Consider the following 18,717-nt stretch of genomic DNA (forward strand, 5'->3'; position numbering starts at 1 on the left):
AGTTGGTTAAGCTTCTGACTTTGGCTCAGGTCATGATCTCACAGTTCGTGAGTTTGAGCCCTGTATCGAGCTTGCTGCCTGTCAGTGCAGAGCCAGCTTTGGATCCTCTGTCCCCCTCGCTCTCTGTCCCTCCCCCACTTGGGCTTTCTCAAGAATAAATACACATTTAAAAAATAAATAAGTAAAAACAAAAACAAAACAGCCACACTCATAGAAACAGAAAGTAGAAAAGTGGTTGCCAGGAGCTGTGGGTGGGGGAAATGGGGAAAGTTTGATAAAAGCGTAGAAACATTCAGGTTTAAGATGAATAAGGTCTGAGGATCTAGTGGAAAGTATGGTGACTATAGTTGCTAACATTGCACTGTATAATTGAAATTTGCTAAGAGTAGGGGGGCACCTGAGTGGCTCAGTCAGTTAAACGTTCAGGTCACGATCTCGAGAGGTTCGGGGGTGCGAGCCCCACATCAAAGTGTGCAGCCTGCTTGGGATTCTCTCTCTCTCTCAAAATAAATAAACTTTAAAAAAACAAATTGGCTAAGAGTCGAACGTAAATGTTCTCTCAGCACAGATGCACACACACGCAAGATAAATACGTGAGGTGATGGAAGTGTCCATTAACTAGATGGGTGAATCATTTCACAATATGTATGCACGTGCGATCACCACGATGTACACTTTAAATCTCTTACCACTTTAGATGTCAATTATACCTCAACAAAGCTGAAATTAAAGAGAGAGAGAGAGAGAGAGAGAGAGAGGACTGATATCTGTGTCACAGATGCCATCTGCTGGTGACTCCAAAGCCTCAGCTGAGGTACTGGGAATATTTGCTCAAGGGTGCCAGAGCTGAGCTGGGTTCCATGAAAAGGAGAGGTTGCCTGTGACCCTGTTCCTCATATTCCATGCGCACATTGTCCCCTGGGCTCTAGGGCACCATTATTTTTGCACAGTGATTGGGAAAGTCTCCTACAAAAGTAGTCTTTCCGTTTCTGGACTTTGTGAATTAATAGCTTTTCAACTATTCCAAGGAAGGAAGAATATGCACGTCTCCAAGCAGTAGACGACAGTTATGAGATACAGCTTGGTCTCAATTTCCAAAGCAATTCCCATCCTCTTTCAATCATGCAGAGTATAGACCTGGATTATTTAGTGTAGAATAGGTTATGCTGTGGTAACATACAAACCATGAGATCTTAGTGTTATTTTTTTGCCCTCACAGAGTGTTGTGGGTCAGTGTCTCTCCAGGGCAACTTCTTTGCAAATAGTGCCTCAGGGATCCAGGCTAATTCCACCCGGAGGACTATATTATTTTAACATACAGTCCTATGATTATCACACCAGGGAAAGAAAGAACATGGGGACTCACACCCTTTCTCCTATGCTTTGGCCCCAAAGTCACATGGTTCTGCCTAACTACGGGGCACCTGGGAAATAGACGGGAATACATGGACGTTTGGTGAACTTTTGGGATCTCTGCAACAGGACACTTCTTTTTAAAAAAATTTTTTTTTCAACGTTTATTTATTTTTGGGACAGAGAGAGACAGAGCATGAACGGGGGAGGGGCAGAGAGAGAGGGAGACACAGAATCGGAAACAGGCTCCAGGCTCCGAGCCATCAGCCCAGAGCCCGACGCGGGGCTCGAACTCACGGACCGCGAGATCGTGACCTGGCTGAAGTCGGACGCTTAACCGACTGCGCCACCCAGGCGCCCCTGCAACAGGACACTTCTTAAGGAGGAATTAATTCTCATGGACACCCAAGCACTCAGTGATCCTAATATGAGAAATGCTGACTTTAAAAACCTGAGCTTTATTTATGAAAATGTCTTTATCATTGTAAAAATGTTAATTATAACTGCAAAAGATTAATTTTATCAGTGGACTTTTTTAAAAGAAAGAAGAGGGGTGCCTGGGTGGCTCAGTTGATTAAGCGTCCAGCTTCAGCTCAGGTCTTGGTGTCGCAGTTCATGAGTTCAAGCTCCGCGTCAGGCTCTGTGCTGACAGCTCAGAGCCTGGAGCCTGCTTCGGGTTCTGTGTCTCCCTGTCTCTCTGCCCCTCCCCTGCTCATGCTCTGTCTCTTTCTCTCTCTCAAAAATAAACATTAAAAAAACAATTTAAAAAAAAGAAGAAATATTGCTATTAGATAGTGGTGAGCCCCAGCTCTGCCACTTACTAGTGACACGGACTAGGCAATCCATTTGACATCTCATCTCCCTCAATTTCTCTACTGTAGCATAGTGAGGATTAAAGGAGGCTGAACAACAGAATGACCACAACACTATTAAAATAGAAACAGGGGTGCCTGGGTGGCTTAGTTGGTTGAGCATCTGACTTCAGTTCAGGTCGTAATCTTTCCGTATGTGGGTTCAAGCCCTCTGCTGTCAGCATAGGGCTCACTTCGGATCCTCTGTCCCCCTCTCTCTGCCCCTCTCCCCTCTCTCCCTCACTCTGCCTCTCCCCAGCCCGTGAATTCTCTCTCAAAAATAAGTATTTACTTTTTTAAGTGTATTTATTTATTTTGAGAGAGAGAGAACACAAGTAGGGGAGGCACAGAGACAGAGGGAGAGAGGGAGAATCCCAAGCAGGCTCTGCACTGCCAGCACAGAGCCTGATACGGGGTTCGAACTCACGAACCGTGAGATCATGACCTGAGCCGAAATCAAGAGTCAGATGCTTAACTGACTGAGCCACCCAGGTGTCCCAATAAATAAACATACATACATACATACATACATACATAAGAAACAAGGGCATGGGCTTGCTCAATCAGCGGAATATGTGACTCTTGATCTCAAGGTTGTGAGTCTGAGCCCCACACTGGGGATAGAGATTACTTAAAAAATAAAAAAAAGTAAAATAGAAACAAAATTCTACATAGAAGAAGATGGAAATTCACCAACACTGAGCATAAGCCTGTCATATATTTGAAAGAAGGAAACAGTGAATAAGTGAAAACCCCAAATTATTAATTGTAGTTGATTTTGGGAGGTGCAGCCACAGGACTTTCTTTTCTTCTATTTTTTTTCTTGTTTTTCAAAATTGCTAAAATGAGCCTGGATTGCTTTCATAAGGAAAAAAAAAAAAAACTACTTATGAAATAGTATGAAAAAGAAGCAATGGAGAAAAATACTTTAAAAATAAGCATGTTTGGGGCACGTGGGTGGCTCAGTCATTAAGCATCCAACTCTTGATTTGGGCTCAGATCATGATCTCATGGTTTGTAGGTTCAAGACCCACACGGGGCATTGCTGTCAGTGTAGAGCCCACTTGGGATTCTCTGTCTCCCTCTCTCTCTGTCCCTCCTCTGCTTTTGCACACACACACTCTCTCTCAAAATAAATAAATCGGCTTAAAAAATAAGAAATTTATTGAAAAATAAAAATAAGCATGTTTTACAAATAAAAGCTAGTACTTAAAATTAAATATATTCTGCTTTGTCACAATTTAACATATGTTTTTTAAACATCATTTTTATAGTATCCTCTGATCTCTCCCTTCCTAGGTTGCTTGCTTTTAATTTAAATTTTTTTTTTAGAAAGTAGGCATTTTAAATGATCTAAACCGTGAATTGGGGGCATCAAAACACCTACCAGAAAAACTTCCATGGGAAACTCGATGGGATACTGATTGAAGGACATTCTGATACATTTGTTGCTTCTCAGGGCTACAACAGCAGTTAGAAATAGTAGGATGCTGGTAGAATTAGCTTTTGGGAGAGTTACACAGTAGTTAACTATGTTCTGAAAGAAAACAAAATTACAGAGGCTTAGAAAGGGGTATGAGAATTGCCTAAATCTAGAAGGTGACACTCCCTCAAGATTAGTTCAAAAAGAAACCCTTAGGCACAAAGGTCGTTATGAGCATTACTAGCACAGTGAAGGGAAATGGGAGGATATAAATTTTTTTAAGTTGAAAAAGAGATATTAAAATATAATAATGCCCAATAAGGAGAGAATACACTTTATGTGTTTCAGTATAATGGAAAAGGACCCAGGAGTTCTGTTTACAGCCTATTCTTTACTATTTTTTCTAGACCATATATGCTGTTTAGAGTGACTCCTACACCATTCTTTTAAGGGACTACTTAGCCATTTTGTGTTCTTTAGATGTTTTAGAATACATGTCTGTTATGAGGCATGTAATGGGAAGAATTATGATAGATTACAGTATTCTAAAAACCAAAGTTTAATGCAAATCGTGTTTGTTTAAAAGGGCTGGGCAAAATGGTAATGAACTGAGAACATGTTAAATTATAACTGTATATAACATGGTCCAACTGGCATCTGCAATTAATTCAGACTGTAAATCTAGAAGAGCTGAGATTATGTCTAGGACGGTGTTGACTCTGCTTCCTATGCAGCAGTCTCACCACTCGGGTCCACTTCCTTTTGGAGGCAAGGGGCGGGCACTGGTATCTCTGGGTGAAGGTAGAAATTACTCACATAGAAGAAGGAGATGGGACCAGAGTGGAAGTTAATCACAATCCCGAAGATGCAAGTCAGCTGGGACAGAATAATGTGTAGTGCCGTGGCCGCCAGGTAAGCGCTGATTGCCGCTTCCGGAAGGTAAGTGGCAATGAAGCCGAAACCTAACAAGCCCATTGACAGCTGTAGAAGGTTCAGATGAAAGAAAACCACAGTGAGAGGCAACCCACAATGGCATCAATTAGGCACTCTCCAGGGGGCTTCCAACAAAAAAGTTCAGTTAGGCCCCTTGGATAAACTCTTCTCTCTTTTTCTCATCAACTGATATTGAAGATACAAGGAAGTCCTTGGTGTCGATTCAGCAGCTCTGTACAGGCACTAGACCACACTTCTTTCTTCAGGAGCACTTAAGCTAAAGTTCTTGCCCCAGAATCTAGTGACCTTATCAATGTGACGTTAACAGTGACCAAGTGATCAGAACAAGCTTTTGCCTTTTTAAAGGCCCTTTTGTTGCAAGCTTTGATAGCCCCTTTAAGGAGATGTTAATATCCCAGTGAGGAATGTGGCTTTTCACAAAGGAAAAGACAATTGAAAAAACTCCAGCTCAAACTTCTTGGCCTTCGACTTTTGTCTTTACTAAGAATGATTAAACTGAATTTGTCTTCAGGATTACATATAATATAATCTATTATAATATAGGTATATATGTATAATATATATATTATGTATACATATAGTATGTATGTATATGTATATAGGTATATGTATATGTATATGTATATATGTATATACATATGTAAATATGTATATATGTAATTCTGAAATATATTATATATACATGTATTATAATAGATTATATTATATGTAATCCTGAAGACAAATTTAGTTTCTATAAGTTCAGTGTATATAATAAATGATTTATATGTTATACACGCATATGTACATGTAAAATACTATATTATAGTATATATATAGTATATATTATATATGATAAGTTATAAACATATTGTATCATATATTATATATTAAATATAATGTTATAACAAAGTATTTTATATGTACTTATACATATATAATACTTAAATTATATATGTGTCTTATATATTTGTATTTCTAAATATATAAAGAATCTAAAAGGTTACACCCCGAACTATTATCAGAAGTTATCTTTAGGGGCGCCTGGGTAGCTCAGTCAGTTAGGCTGGAAACCAACTCTTGGTTTCCGCTCAGAACATGATCTCACTATTTGGTGAGTTCAAGCCCCATGTTGGACTCTGCGTTGGCACACAACCTGCTTTGTATTCTCTCTCCCTCCCTCTCTCTCTGCCCCTCCCCCACTCACTCTGTCTCTGTCCTCTCAAAATAAATAAATAAACTTAAAAAAAAAAAGTTACTTTTGGGGAATGGAATTAAAGGTTGGGGCAATACTTTAAAATGTATGCATTTTTTTTTATTACTTGAGACTTTTGCAATCTACCTTTTTTTTTTTTTCTTCAAGTAGGCTCCATGCCCAACATGGGGATTGAACTCAAGACCCTAAGATCAAGAGTTGCATGCTCTACTGACTTAGCCAACCAGGCACCCCCATTTTTTATAATAAAAAACAATGAGAAAACTGATGGACAGGGCTGCCTGGGTGGCTCAGTTGGTTAAGCGTCCGGCTCTTAATTTTGGCTCAGGTCATGAACTCGTGGTTCGTGAGATCGAGCCTCAAGTCAGGCTCTGCACTGACCGCGTGGAGCCTGCTTGAGATTCTCTCTCTCCACCTCTCTCTCTTCCCTGCTTGCGTTCGTGCTCTCTCTCTCTCAAAATAAATAAATAAACTTAAAAAAAAAAAGGAAAATTGATGGACAGACAGAGGGTGAGCTCCAATTCTCTTAAGAAGGCAGGTTAAGAAAACTTACAGAGCCTAGTGAAGAAAATGGGGAAAGATAAACAAGTATTGAACCTACTACTGTTAGCATTTCGTCTGCCACTGCACTGGGACCTCAGAAAACAAACTTGGAACAACCAATCTTCTAACTTTAAAAGCTTTTTGTTTCCAAGCTTTCAGTCAGTTGGACACTGGGTCTCTAGAATCTCTGGTCATTACTGCGCAGTAGGCACCACTACTCTGGTCAGGCCAGTTAGCTTCTTGTCTTTTGTGTGATTTCTGTTTCTGTGCTTGTGCACAGAAATTTTTTTTTTTTTTTCCATTTCTGCCAATCCATGTCCATCATCTCTTTCAAGAGCTCAGGAAAATCCCTCTTCTTCAGGAGATGTGGTGAAAAGAGCATGATCCCTAGGGATGAAGACCTTGGCTTTCAATCCTGGGTCTGCCACTCACTAGCTGTGTGAGCTTGGACAAGTTAACTAAACTCTCTGAGCCTGTTTCCCCATCTATAAAAAGTGAGTAATACTCAACATGCAGTGTTTTGAATGAATTACATTGCATAAGACATGTAAAACACTTAGCTCAAATCTGAGAATAGTGACAAATACAAATACATTATCGCTCATTTTTAATACCATTTCTTCCTTCCACCATGTAAGTGGCAAATATCTATAACCATAAAACTCTTTCTTGCTCAGCTGTGATGTAGCATCAGAATCTGTGTTAATATAATTTTCTAGGCAGCCAATGTCAGTCAGTCAGAGTTGGCCTAGGACATGAAACCTATCTGTTATTCTTATAGAAAACAGGTACTAGGGGCACCTGGGTGGCTCAGTTGGTTGAGTGTCCAACTCTTGATTTCTACTCAGGTCATGATCTCACGGTTCATGGGATCCAGCCGTGAGTCAGGCTCCCTGCTGACAGCATGGAGCCTGCTTGGGGTTCTCTCTCTCTTCTCTCTCTGCCCCTCCCCTAGCTCATATGCATGTACTTTCCCTCTTTCAAAATAAATAAATAAGCATTAAAAAAAAAAAGTACTAAAGGTTCAGTGAATGAAGAAAAGTCTCATTATGTGGTTGTTTCCTTCACAGACAACTCCAACCAACTAAAGGTTATTCCTGTACTTTATATTCTTTTGACGCAAAACACTTCACTTTTAGTAATATTAGCTTGAACTTTAAAATGATCTGAAGTGTGGATTCTGGAGGTAGACAACCATCAGTCTAATTCCCAGTTGGGATCTTACTGGCTGTGTGACCTTGGGCAATTCTCTTAACCTCTCTGTACCTTTGTTCCCTTAAAATAGGGTCATAGTAATACCTACCTTCATACAAGGAGTCGTAAGGATCAGATGAGATGACTAATGTAAAGTGTTTTGAACAGTGACTGGCACGTAGCCTTAAATGTTAAACATTATTATCTGGTGCAGATTTCTTTTTTAAATTTAAACTTTTTATTTTAGATAAGTGTAGTTTGATATGCAGTTGTAAGAAACAGTACAGAGAGATCTGGTGTACTCTTCACTCAGTTTGCTCTAATAGTAGCATCTTGCAGAACTACAGTTGATCCTGAGTACCACAGAGGTTAGGGGCACCAACCCTCCCCTCAAAACACACAGTTGAAAATCCATGTATAACTTTGATTCCCCAAAAGCTTAGCTGCTTTTTAAATTTTTTAATTAAATTGTTTAAAAATATTTATTTATTTTTGAAGGAGAGACAGAGCATGAGCAGGGGAGGAGCCGAGAGAGAGGGAGACACAAAATCAGAAGCAGGCTCCAGGCTCTGAGCTGTCAGCACAGAGCCCGATGTGGGGCTTGAACTCATGAGCCATGAGATCATGACCTGAGCTGAAGTTGGACACTCAACCGACTGAGCCACCCAGATGTCCCTTAACTCCTTTTTAAAAAAGATTTAACTGTAAGTAATCTCTACACCCAACATGGAGCTTGAACTCACAATCCCAAGATCAAGAGTCCTATGTCCCACCTACTGAGCCAGCCAGGCGCCCCCCCCAAAACATAACTCCTATTAGCCTACTGTTGACTGGAAACCTTACCAATAACATAAATAACTGATAAACACATACTTGTTTGTTATGTGTATTACATACTATATTATTACAATAAAGTAGGCTAGAGAAAAGGAAATGTTAAGAAAATCATAAGGAAGAGAAAATACATTTATAGTACTGCACTATATTTATCTTTTAAAAACTGCATATAAGCAGACCCGTATGGTTCAAACTCATGGTGTTCAAAGGTCAATGGTAATTGTTTTAAATATTCCTGTCATATACATTTTGAATCACATCAGTGTTGTAATTTCGCCTCAACCATCAAACATAATTTAGAAAGCACAGGAGGACAAGGAAAATCTATCATATTCATCCATATTTTTACTCTTTCCATTGTTCTTTCTTCCTTCCAGTGGTTCCAAGATTCTTTCTTTTATCATTTCCTTTCTGTTTAGAGAACTTTCTTTAGCCTTTCTCTTAGGGTAGGTCTGCTGGTAGCAAATTCTCTTAGTTTTTCTTCATCTGAGAATGTCTTGATTTCCCTTTTATTCTTGAAGGATATTTTCACTGGGTATAGGATTTTGGATTGACAGTTCTTTTCTTCAGCAAATGGAAAATAGTGTGCAACTTCCTTCTGGACTCTATGGATAAGAAATCTGCTGTCATATGAGTTGTCCACCCCCCTGCCCCATAGGTAAAGTGTTTCTCTCACTGATTTCAAGATTGTTTTCATTGTCTTTAGTTTTCAGAATATTGACTATGATTCGTCTTAGTGTGTATTTCTATGGATTTAGTTTTTGAAAATTTCTCAGCATTTTGAATCTGTAGGATTATGTCTTTTGCCGAATTTCAGGAGTTTTCAGCTGTTATTTCTTCAAGTAATTCAGCCCCATCTTTTTTCTCCTCTCTTTCTGGGACTCTTGTGATACCAATATTAGGTATATTAGGTATATCATTACCACCCTACTTGCTTCTGAGGTTTTGTTCATTTCTTTTTCTTGTCTACTTTCTCTCGGTTGTTCAGGTTGGATGATTTCTATTGCTCTTTCTTTGAATTCATTCATTCTTTCCTCTGTCTCCTCTATCCTCCTATTGAGTCCATTCTTTCCATTTTGAATTTTGGTTATTGTATTTCTCAGCTCTAAAATTTCCATTTGCTTCTTCACACTTTGTTTATTTGCTGAGAGTTTCTATTTTCTCACTTGTTTCAGGAATGTTCATTATTGCTCACTGAAGCATGTTTAGGATGGCTGCTTTAAAATCTTTGCCAGAGGATTCTAACATCTTTGTCATCATAGTATTGGCATCTTTTCACTGTCTTTTTTCGTTCAAGTTGAGATTTTCCTGGTTCTTGATATGACAAGTAATTTTCAGTTCAATTGTAGACATTTTGGGCACTGTGCTAGAAGATGCTAGATCTTATTTAAATATTCTGTTTTAGCTAGATTATTTTGACAAAGTGCTGGCAGGGGAAGGGGCAGGTGCCATCTTGTTACTGCCTATAGATGTAGAAGCCCAGGTTCTCCCCTCAGTTTCCACTGACTGCTGAGGCAGTGGGAACTCCTCATTATTGTCGGGCAGGGGTGGGAGTTCTGGCTCCCCACTAGCCCTCTGCTCATATTATCCTGGCTGGAAGAGACAGGAATGTCTTTACTTCTTCCCACTTGGCCTCCATGGACACTGCAGCAGAGAGGGTTGTCCCCTCTATGAGGCCATCTCTGACACCACCCCAGCAAAGGGTGGAAAGAGTGTCTCATTACTGCCCAATGGGAGTGCAAGTGTTGACTCCTTATTTGGCCTTCTCTGACAACCCCTAGTTGGGAGTGGGTGGGCACCTTATTACAGGTGGGTAAGAGTGATATGGTCTGGGCTCTTCAGTTGGCCTTTGCTGGTATGAGGGGGCTGATACCACAGTTTTGTTTTGTTTTTTCTTGGTGTTTGTCTGGAGTATAGTAGTTATTATGTAAAATAACTTTTCAGTCTTGCTAGCCTCTTCTTGGTGCTGTGGCTATAAAGAACAGACATCTGTTAGGGCTTTTTTTTTTTTTTTTTTCTCTTCCTATTTTTCTTTGTCTTCACCTATTAGCATTTTGGGTTTCTGGCTTCTTCAGCACCAAGTCTGAAATATACGAGGCAAAAAGAAAACCCAGGGAATTCATCACTGTGTTGTTCCTTGGGTCCGGTGGTTCTGAGTCAGTTTGCCCTCTTCTCTCCACTTTTCAGAGTGTTCTTATGTTTGCTTTATGTATAACGTTCCAAGGTTTTTAGTTGTACTTAGCAGGAGGAATAGGGAAAAGTATATCGATTTCATCTTCCTGGAAATGGAACATCTCCTCCTTTATTAAAATTTTTTTAATGTTTATTTATTTTTGAGACAGAGAGAGAGAGAGAGAGAGACAGACGCGAGCAGGGGAGGGGCGGAGAAAGAGGGAGATACAGAATCTGAAGCAGGCTCCAGGCTCTGAGCTGTCAGCACAGAGCCTGACGCGGGGCTTGAACTCACGGACTGCGAGATCATGACCTGAGCCGAAGTCAGATGCTCAACCAATTGAGCCACCCAGGTGCCCCAATTAAAAAAAAAATTTTTTTTAATGTTTATTTATTTTTGAGGTACTGACTCAAAAACAAATGAGTTTTAATGTTTATTTTTGAGGGTGCTGACTGCCCATTATTTTGTCTTCTCTTACAAGACCGAATTTTTTAACCACAGGAATTATATTTACTTTTTTATTTTTGATCTCTGTCAAATTCATATTTTTGTGCCCAGTAATTATAACATATTGATGCTTACTATGTGACAGGCTCTGAGCTGAGTGCTTTACATGTATTTTCTCATTTAATCCTAAGAGTCCTGCAAATGTTATTATTTCCATTTTATACACGAGGAAACCAAGGCTCATAAAGGTAAGGTGATTTAGGTAAGTTATATAGCTGGTATCAGGGTCGGAGTCAGCTCACTCTGGTAGCCTGATGTAGGTTCCCAATAAATCCTTACCTAATAAAAAACGGTCTCAGGAGAGATCAGCAAAAATTAGCTAGAGAGAGGATTGATTGGTTGAGAAGAAAGAGAAATAAAGCTAGCATATGTGACTTTAGGTCAATGGATGAAGCTTTAGATGGTAAATTCTCACAGAGAATCAAAGACATGCCAAAAATAAGTTTTGATATTTTAATAAGTCATTGATATTATTGTCCTTTAACTGTGCTTCTGTCATTGAAGAAAAGAACTCCAGGTGTGACTCTAATGCTTACTTAACCCAAGATATAGTATGTGAGCCTACAAGTGCTATTCTTGTTGAAAAAATACAAAGAATTAAAAAAAACTTTTTTTTAATGTTTATTTATTTTTGAGAGAGAGAGAGACGGACAGAGCATGAACAGGGGAGGAGCAGAGAGACAGGGAGACACAGAATACAAAGCAGGCTCCAGGCTCCAAACTGTCAGCACAGAGCCTGATGCAGGGCTCAAACCCACAAGCCGCAAGATCATGACCTGAGCTGAAGTCAGACGCTCAACCGACCGAGCCACCCAAGCACCCCAAAAGAATTTTTTTTTAAACGTGAAATCGTGAATAGAACTCTAGACCATAGTCCCTGGAACCCTTCTTAACTTTATGGAAGGGACTGATGAGACTGTTCAGTATCTCATCCTGAATCAGTGGTAGGTGGAGGAGGAAGAAGTTTCGTCACAGAGGAGAGTGTATCTACACATCCCATAGGCTTCCCCCAAATAAATCACTAAATTTCCACATACATCACAATGGATAACAGGACCAACAAAAGGAAGAAGTCTGTTTGTAGCTCCTTTGTTTATTTCAGGGGTTCAGAGACTCAGATCCTACCTGAATAATCCCAGTCAGAAAAGTTGTGGATGCCACCACACTCAAGGATCTGTTATAGTCCTCAAAGAAGGAGGGCTTAGAAAAGTCATCCTTGATGAAAGCCCCCAGAATCAGGTGGCCACTGTTGAACGGGTACAATCTCAGGACATTGATCATCAGAGCACTCACAAGGAAGTAGGAACCTATGAAAGAAGGTGTTTAGGCAGAAAAGAGAAGTTTAAAACAAAAATTTTTAGTGTTTATTTTTAGAGAGAGAGAGGCAGAGCGTGAGCAGGGGAGGGGCAGAGAGAGAGGGAGACACAGAATCCGAAGCAGGCTCCAGGTTCTGAGCTGTCAGCACAGAGCCCAACATGGGGCTTGAACTCATGGACTACGAGATCATGACTTGAACCTGAGTCAGACCCTCAACCAACTAAGCCACCCAGGCGCCCCACTGAAGTTTTAAATGCAGGTAAACTGACATAGTGGACAGAAGGAAGGTATGGTCTGATGTTGTTTTGCCTCTGATCTCAAGAACTTTTCTCTTTTGAAAGTGGCCACTGAGAAGTGAGAAAGAGCAGAGGAAAGAACTCTGGTTCCACATGCTGTGACCAACTCCTAGCATTTAGATCTTGGTGTCCACATATTACCCTCTCTGCAATGTGGGCATATGGAGTGGGATCAAGGGGAAATTGCATATCAGGCTCAGCCACTTTACCTGGTCTTAGAGACAGTAAAAAGTGAGATGGTGGTGAGAGGATCAGAAAACAAAGCTAATCAATAATAAGAAGAAGAAAAAAATAACACCTAACACTTATGAAGGATTTACTAGGTGCAAAATGACACTGAGCTTAACCTGTTTCAAACATAATTTCATTTAGTCCTCACATCGACATATGGGAACAAAGGCAAATCTTACCTTTAAACTACCTAACAGAAATAAAACTCTAAGTGCCTTATTATCTGTATTTGGAAATGATTGCAGTGTGCCCCAGGAGCCTGGAAATAAGGCAATAAAAGTGTCCTCTCAGTGTCCAAATGTAAAATCAACACATAATGGATTTTAGTAAAGACGTGGGATATTGTCCTTGAAAAAGGCAGGGTAGCACTCTGCATCTAGGACAATGGGATGGTAACCAGCCTGAATATATAAACACATCCGGGAAAAAGTGTGTCAGTCAAAATGGTCAAGGTTGCCTGGGTGGTCAGTCGTTCAGTGGGGAAGGTCAGGAAAAGGCACTTCACTAAGCAGCTGTTGGCAATGCCCTTCCAACATTATTGGGCGTTTTGTATTTGATTTCTATGCCGGTTTACCTAGGCGAAGAAAATGTGCTGCTTCTATGACCTTCAACCAGTGTGGTGCCTGTAACAATTATTTCTAAATATAAATTAGGAGACGGACTTTTGACTCAGGGAAGGGACGTGCTTATCCTTGGATTTGAATGCTTTGATTACTGTGGCAGCATTTTCTTACTGTAAATTATAAGCTAATACAACTATTAGAAAGTAGGCCCATGGACTTTGGTTATTACAGGTCCAGATGAAAGATGGATGCACTCTAGGAATATTGGCAAAATTGCCTCTGAATCTTCCATGTTGAGGGCAGTCAGATTTCAAACGTGTGGTAATTTCACCAAGGGAAGTACCTCCTGCCACTTAATTCCTTTGGGAAACAGCTCGCCGGCCAATTTGTCTGGAGGTGGCATTAATAATGACACACTGGAAGTGTTCAGTCTCTAAAATCTGAACACTGAAATGGATAGAATGTCCATCTTCTGCCTCCATTTTTTTGTACCTGAAATATAGTTTTAATTTGGGTTCTTGGCAATAAGGAAACGATTAAGACAGAGACTCTATCCACCTCCTGTGGTTCCAGTGCTGAACTCACCAATGGACATTTGATGACACGATCCAAAAATGACATAAATTACTGAAGAACAGAAAGCTGCGTAACAGACATTGAGAGGAGGAATCAGCTGCCTTGCCAGCAAACTAAACGTCAGGGCTGAAAAACAAGATAATTTAAGTAAGAAAAGGTAGGCTGGCTTTTAAAAGCCACCCTGAATAAAAACTGTAAAGAATATTTAAAATAAAAACAATCCAGTATGTAGCTGACAGAGTGTGGGAACAATATCTCTGGATATACGGCTCTTAATTAGCACCTTTTTTATCTCCTTTGATTCCTAGCTTCTACTTCTACTACATGCTTTTTACACCTCAATTCTAAATCAGAGGCTTAAACACCCTTCACTTCAAGGTCTTCATGCTAATCATGGAAAACAGACATCATAACAATAAGACCTCTAATTCCAACAGCTCAGAAGCAGCCCCATTCCACCCCTAGTCTAGTTAGCAGAAGACCCTGGGAATCCTCTAGGAGTGGAAATAAAGCTGGAGAGAGAGGCAAGGATCCCACTTAACTGACATGATTCCAATTTGGTATGTGTTGTCTCTCTTCCATATGCCAATCACTCCAGTCTCTTCTTTCAGCTCCTTCTTCTATACTTACTTTCTTTTCTTTTCTTTTTTTAAAGTTTATTTATTTTTCGGAGTGGGGGACGGGTAGAGAGAGAGGGGGACAGAGGAATCGAAGTGGGCTTTGCACTGACAGCAGAGAGCCTGACATGGAGCTTGAACCCACGAACCACAAGATCATGACCTGAGCCGAAGTTGGACACTTAACCGACTGAGCCACCCAGGTGCCCCTACTTTTTAAGAAGCACCACGAGAATTCGGAAGTTTTGAAGCAAATGGATTAACATGCATGGTGGCATCCTTTGATGTCTCAAGCCCACAGCTCCTGCCCTGAGGGCCTATCTTCAACTTACATCATACTGTGTGCTCATCTGAATTCAGTTATGAGTTTAGTGAGCTGATTCAGTGTCTTAGACAAAACAAGGCTCTGTGTGTGTGTGTGTGTGTGTGTGTGTGTGTGTGTGTGTAGAAGGTCAAACACATACAAAAATAGAGTATAATGAACTCCCATGTACCCATCACCTGCTTCAACAGTGGTCATCTCATGGCCAGTCTTGTCTCCTCTATTCCCTCACTCCTCTCCCACTCCTTATTAGTTTGAAGCAAATCCAAGACATCAAATTATGTCATCTGCAGATATTTCAGTATATATCTTTAAAATAAAACCCTCTTTTTTTTTTTAAAGTAATCTTTATGCCCAACAAGGAGCTCAAACTCATGACCCTGAGATCAAGAGTCTCATGCTCTTACTGACTGAGCCAGCCAGGTGCCCCAAAAGCAAACCCTCTTTTAATTTAACTACAATAACATCATTATACCTAAGCAATTAATAATAGTCAGTGTTCAAATTTCCCTGCTTATCTCATAAATAGTTGTTGCAGTAGACAGCTCTTAAGATGATTTGCTCATTGGTATCCATGCTTTTTGTGTGACCCCCACCCCCTCAGTGTGAGATGGACCTAGTAACTTACATCTAATAAACAGACTACAACAAAAATGGTAGGGTGTCACTTTTGAGAGTAGGTTGCAAGAAGACTGTGGCTTCTGTCTTGGTTGCCCTCTGACTCTGTCTCTTTCATCCAGGTCACCAGTTGCCAGACTTGGCTTCAAAGGGGTGTGACCAATGCAATTACACGGGCTCAGAAGGCTTCACACTTGGCTTAATACTCTATGACTATTTTGAAATTCTGAATAATTTTTGAACTAGGGGTTCCGCATGTCGTCGGCCCTGCCAGCTGTCATGATGTGAGGATACTCAAGCACTGATGGAGAGGCCCTCAAGGTGAGAAGCACATGAGGGAGCCTGAAGGCTGATCCTCTAGCCTCAGTAGAGCCTTGAGATGACTGACAGCTTGACTACAACCACGTGAGAAACCATAAGCCAAAGATATGGTGGGTTTTGGGGTGATCTTTAAAAAAAAGCATTTGATGGGGCACCTGGGTGGCTCAGCCAGTTAAGCGTCCAACTCCTGATCTCTACTCAGGTCATGATCTCATAGTTCTTGAGATCGAGCCCCATGTCAGGCTCTGGGCTGACAGCATGGAGCCTGCTTGGAATTCTCTCTCTCTCCCTCTCACTCTCTCTGCTCCTGTCCCACTCCTCTCTCTCTCTCTCTCTGACTCTTTCTCTCAAAATAAATAAACATTTTAAAAAAGCCAAACTGTTTTCCAAATGGCTTTATAATTTACACTCCCACCAGCATTTTGTGACAGTTCCCATCAACTGCATCTGTGTTAGCATATGATACTGTCAGATTTTAAATTTCAGTGTGTATGAGTTAGCATGTAACTCATTTAAATTTCACTTTTCACTACATGGGTTGTCAATAATATTGATCAATCTCATTGCGTTGTTTCCTTACAGATATGTGGGGGTATATATATTACGGATTTGAATCCTTTGTTGGGTGTATGTGTAACAAATATCTCTCTGATTCTGTGGTTCGCTTTTCAATCTTTATGTATCTTTGAATGAACAACACTTTTACTTAATTTATTAATCTTTTCCTTTTAGGTGAGTGCTTCTTATATCTTGTTTAAGAAATTATTTTCTGCTTCAAGATCGTGAAGACATCCTCCTAAATAATTCTAAAAAATCTTTATTATTTTACCTTTCACATTTAGGTCTTTAATGTATCAGGAGGAGGTTTTTGTATATGGCGTGGAGTAGAGATCTAAAAATTGTTTTTTCATATAAGTATCAGGTTGTTTCATATCATTCATCAAAAAGTTTATTTCTAGGGGCACCTGGGTGGCTCAGTCAGTTAGGTGCCTGACTCTTGGTTTCAGATCAGGTCATGATTTCATGGTTCATGAGTTCTATCCCCTCCATCGGCCTCTGCATTGATGTTATTGAGCCTGCTTGAGATTCTCTAAATATATAAATAAATAAATAAATAAATAAATAAATAAATAAATAATTTTAAAGTATTTTTCTATAGCGACACGTCTGATATAAGCTAATATATATGTGTGTGTCTTTTCTGTTCCATTGGTCTAATAGTCTATTTCTGCAATACCACAGCTTTACTATCTTGTAGTAATTAGTTTAGTAATAATTTTGGTGTTAGTAATGGCCTATTTTTATTGTGAAATATAATGCACATACATAAAGTGCATTAAAGCAGATGTTGAGCTGAATAAATACTTATAAAACAAATACCTTTGTTATCACCACCCCAGTATTTGATTACAATTCCATCTATCCCCACAAAAGTATTCATTATTTTGATTTTTGTGACAATACTTTCTTTGCTTTTCTTTATAGTTTTACCACTAGTGTACAGATGGAGTTATTACACTGAATACAATTTTTATTTCTGCTCTTTTGCTCCGTATTATGTATATGAGAGACTTCCATGTTGGGGTGAGTTGCTTGAGACTGCCCATGTTTCTTCTGTGTATTCCAATATATGCATATATGAGTGTTTGTTTATTCTGTCCACTTTTAATGAACATTATCTTAAATATTATAACTTTATATTAAGTCTTGATAATTGGAGGAGCAAGTCCTCCCATGTTGCTTTTCTCCAAAGAAGTTGACCATTCTTGGCTTTTGAATTTACATATACATCTTAGAATCTTCTTAAAATGTTCCATTAAAAAATGGATTTACATTAAAATTATAATGAATCTATAAAACTTATTTTAAGAATGCTGAGATCTTTAAATATTGAGTTTTCTTTTTTTTTATGTTTTATTTTATATTTGAGAAACAGAGACAGACAGAGCGTGAGCAGGGGAGGGGCAGAGAGACTGAGACAGAATCTGAAGCAGGCTCCAGGCTCCAAGCTGTCAGCACAGAGCCCGATGCAGGGCTCAAACTCATGAGCAGTGAGATCATGACCTGAGCCAAAGTCAGACACTTAACCAACTGACCCACCCAGGCACCCCTAAATATTCAATCTTCTAACCCATGAACATGTTATATTTCAATTAATTTCCATTAACTTAATTAATTACTCAGTAAAGTTGTATAATTTCTCTAAATGGGTATTACACATCTTTTCTTAGTTTCATTATAATTTACTTCATATTTATTATGCTTTGGTAAATGGCACCTTTTTAAAAATTTCACTTCTTGTTTCCTGCAGGTATATAGGAATATAATTGATTTTTATATGTTGATCTTGTATCCAGCAACCTTGACAAAATCTCATTAATTCTATTAATTTATTTGTAGATTGTTTTCTTCATTAAAAATTATCATCTATGAATAATGAAGTTTTATTTCTTCCTTTACAATCCTTACACCTTATATTTCTTTTTCTTACTTTAATAGACTATGAATTCCAGTATAATGTTGAATAGCTCCTATTTACTCTTGATAAGCAACATATAGCATAAACAGAAAGCCTTTTGAAATGTAGGGTTTCAAATAATTTACCAATACAAGGAAGTAAGAGCATTACTTGGTAAGTGCCTGAGAACTAAGTGATCTAGTCTCAGGTAAGCTTAGGCTGTGGAGAAATAAAGGGAAAACAAGTTTCCAAACTTTCCAACACTTTAACATTTTTTTAAATTTTGAGCTAGTCTTAGACTTACAGGAAAGTTACAAAAATAATACAGAGTTTCCATATATCCCTTACCTAGCATCTCTTGATGTTAA

General features: G+C 39.3%; 1 protein-coding gene across 5 annotated transcripts in view; it reads right to left on the minus strand.

The window, feature by feature from the left end:
• The window catches only part of SLC26A8 (solute carrier family 26 member 8), an 87,154-nt gene that overhangs the window by 41,313 nt on the left and 27,124 nt on the right, over positions 1 to 18,717 (minus strand). For 3 of the 5 annotated variants that reach the window (XM_045500785.1, XM_045500786.1, XM_045500784.1), the window contains exons 4-7: positions 14,023 to 14,139; positions 12,156 to 12,337; positions 4,444 to 4,608; positions 3,592 to 3,741 (exon numbers count right to left, since the gene is read on the minus strand). In XM_045500785.1, the coding sequence (XP_045356741.1) occupies positions 3,592 to 3,741; positions 4,444 to 4,608; positions 12,156 to 12,337; positions 14,023 to 14,139 (614 nt within the window). The remainder of the gene's footprint in view (positions 1 to 3,591; positions 3,742 to 4,443; positions 4,609 to 12,155; positions 12,338 to 14,022; positions 14,140 to 18,717) is intronic. The other 2 variants (XM_045500788.1, XM_045500787.1) reach the window with 1 other exon arrangement.

The sequence above is a fragment of the Leopardus geoffroyi genome, chromosome B2 (assembly GCF_018350155.1).
Source record: "Leopardus geoffroyi isolate Oge1 chromosome B2, O.geoffroyi_Oge1_pat1.0, whole genome shotgun sequence".
NCBI lineage: Eukaryota > Metazoa > Chordata > Mammalia > Carnivora > Felidae > Leopardus > Leopardus geoffroyi.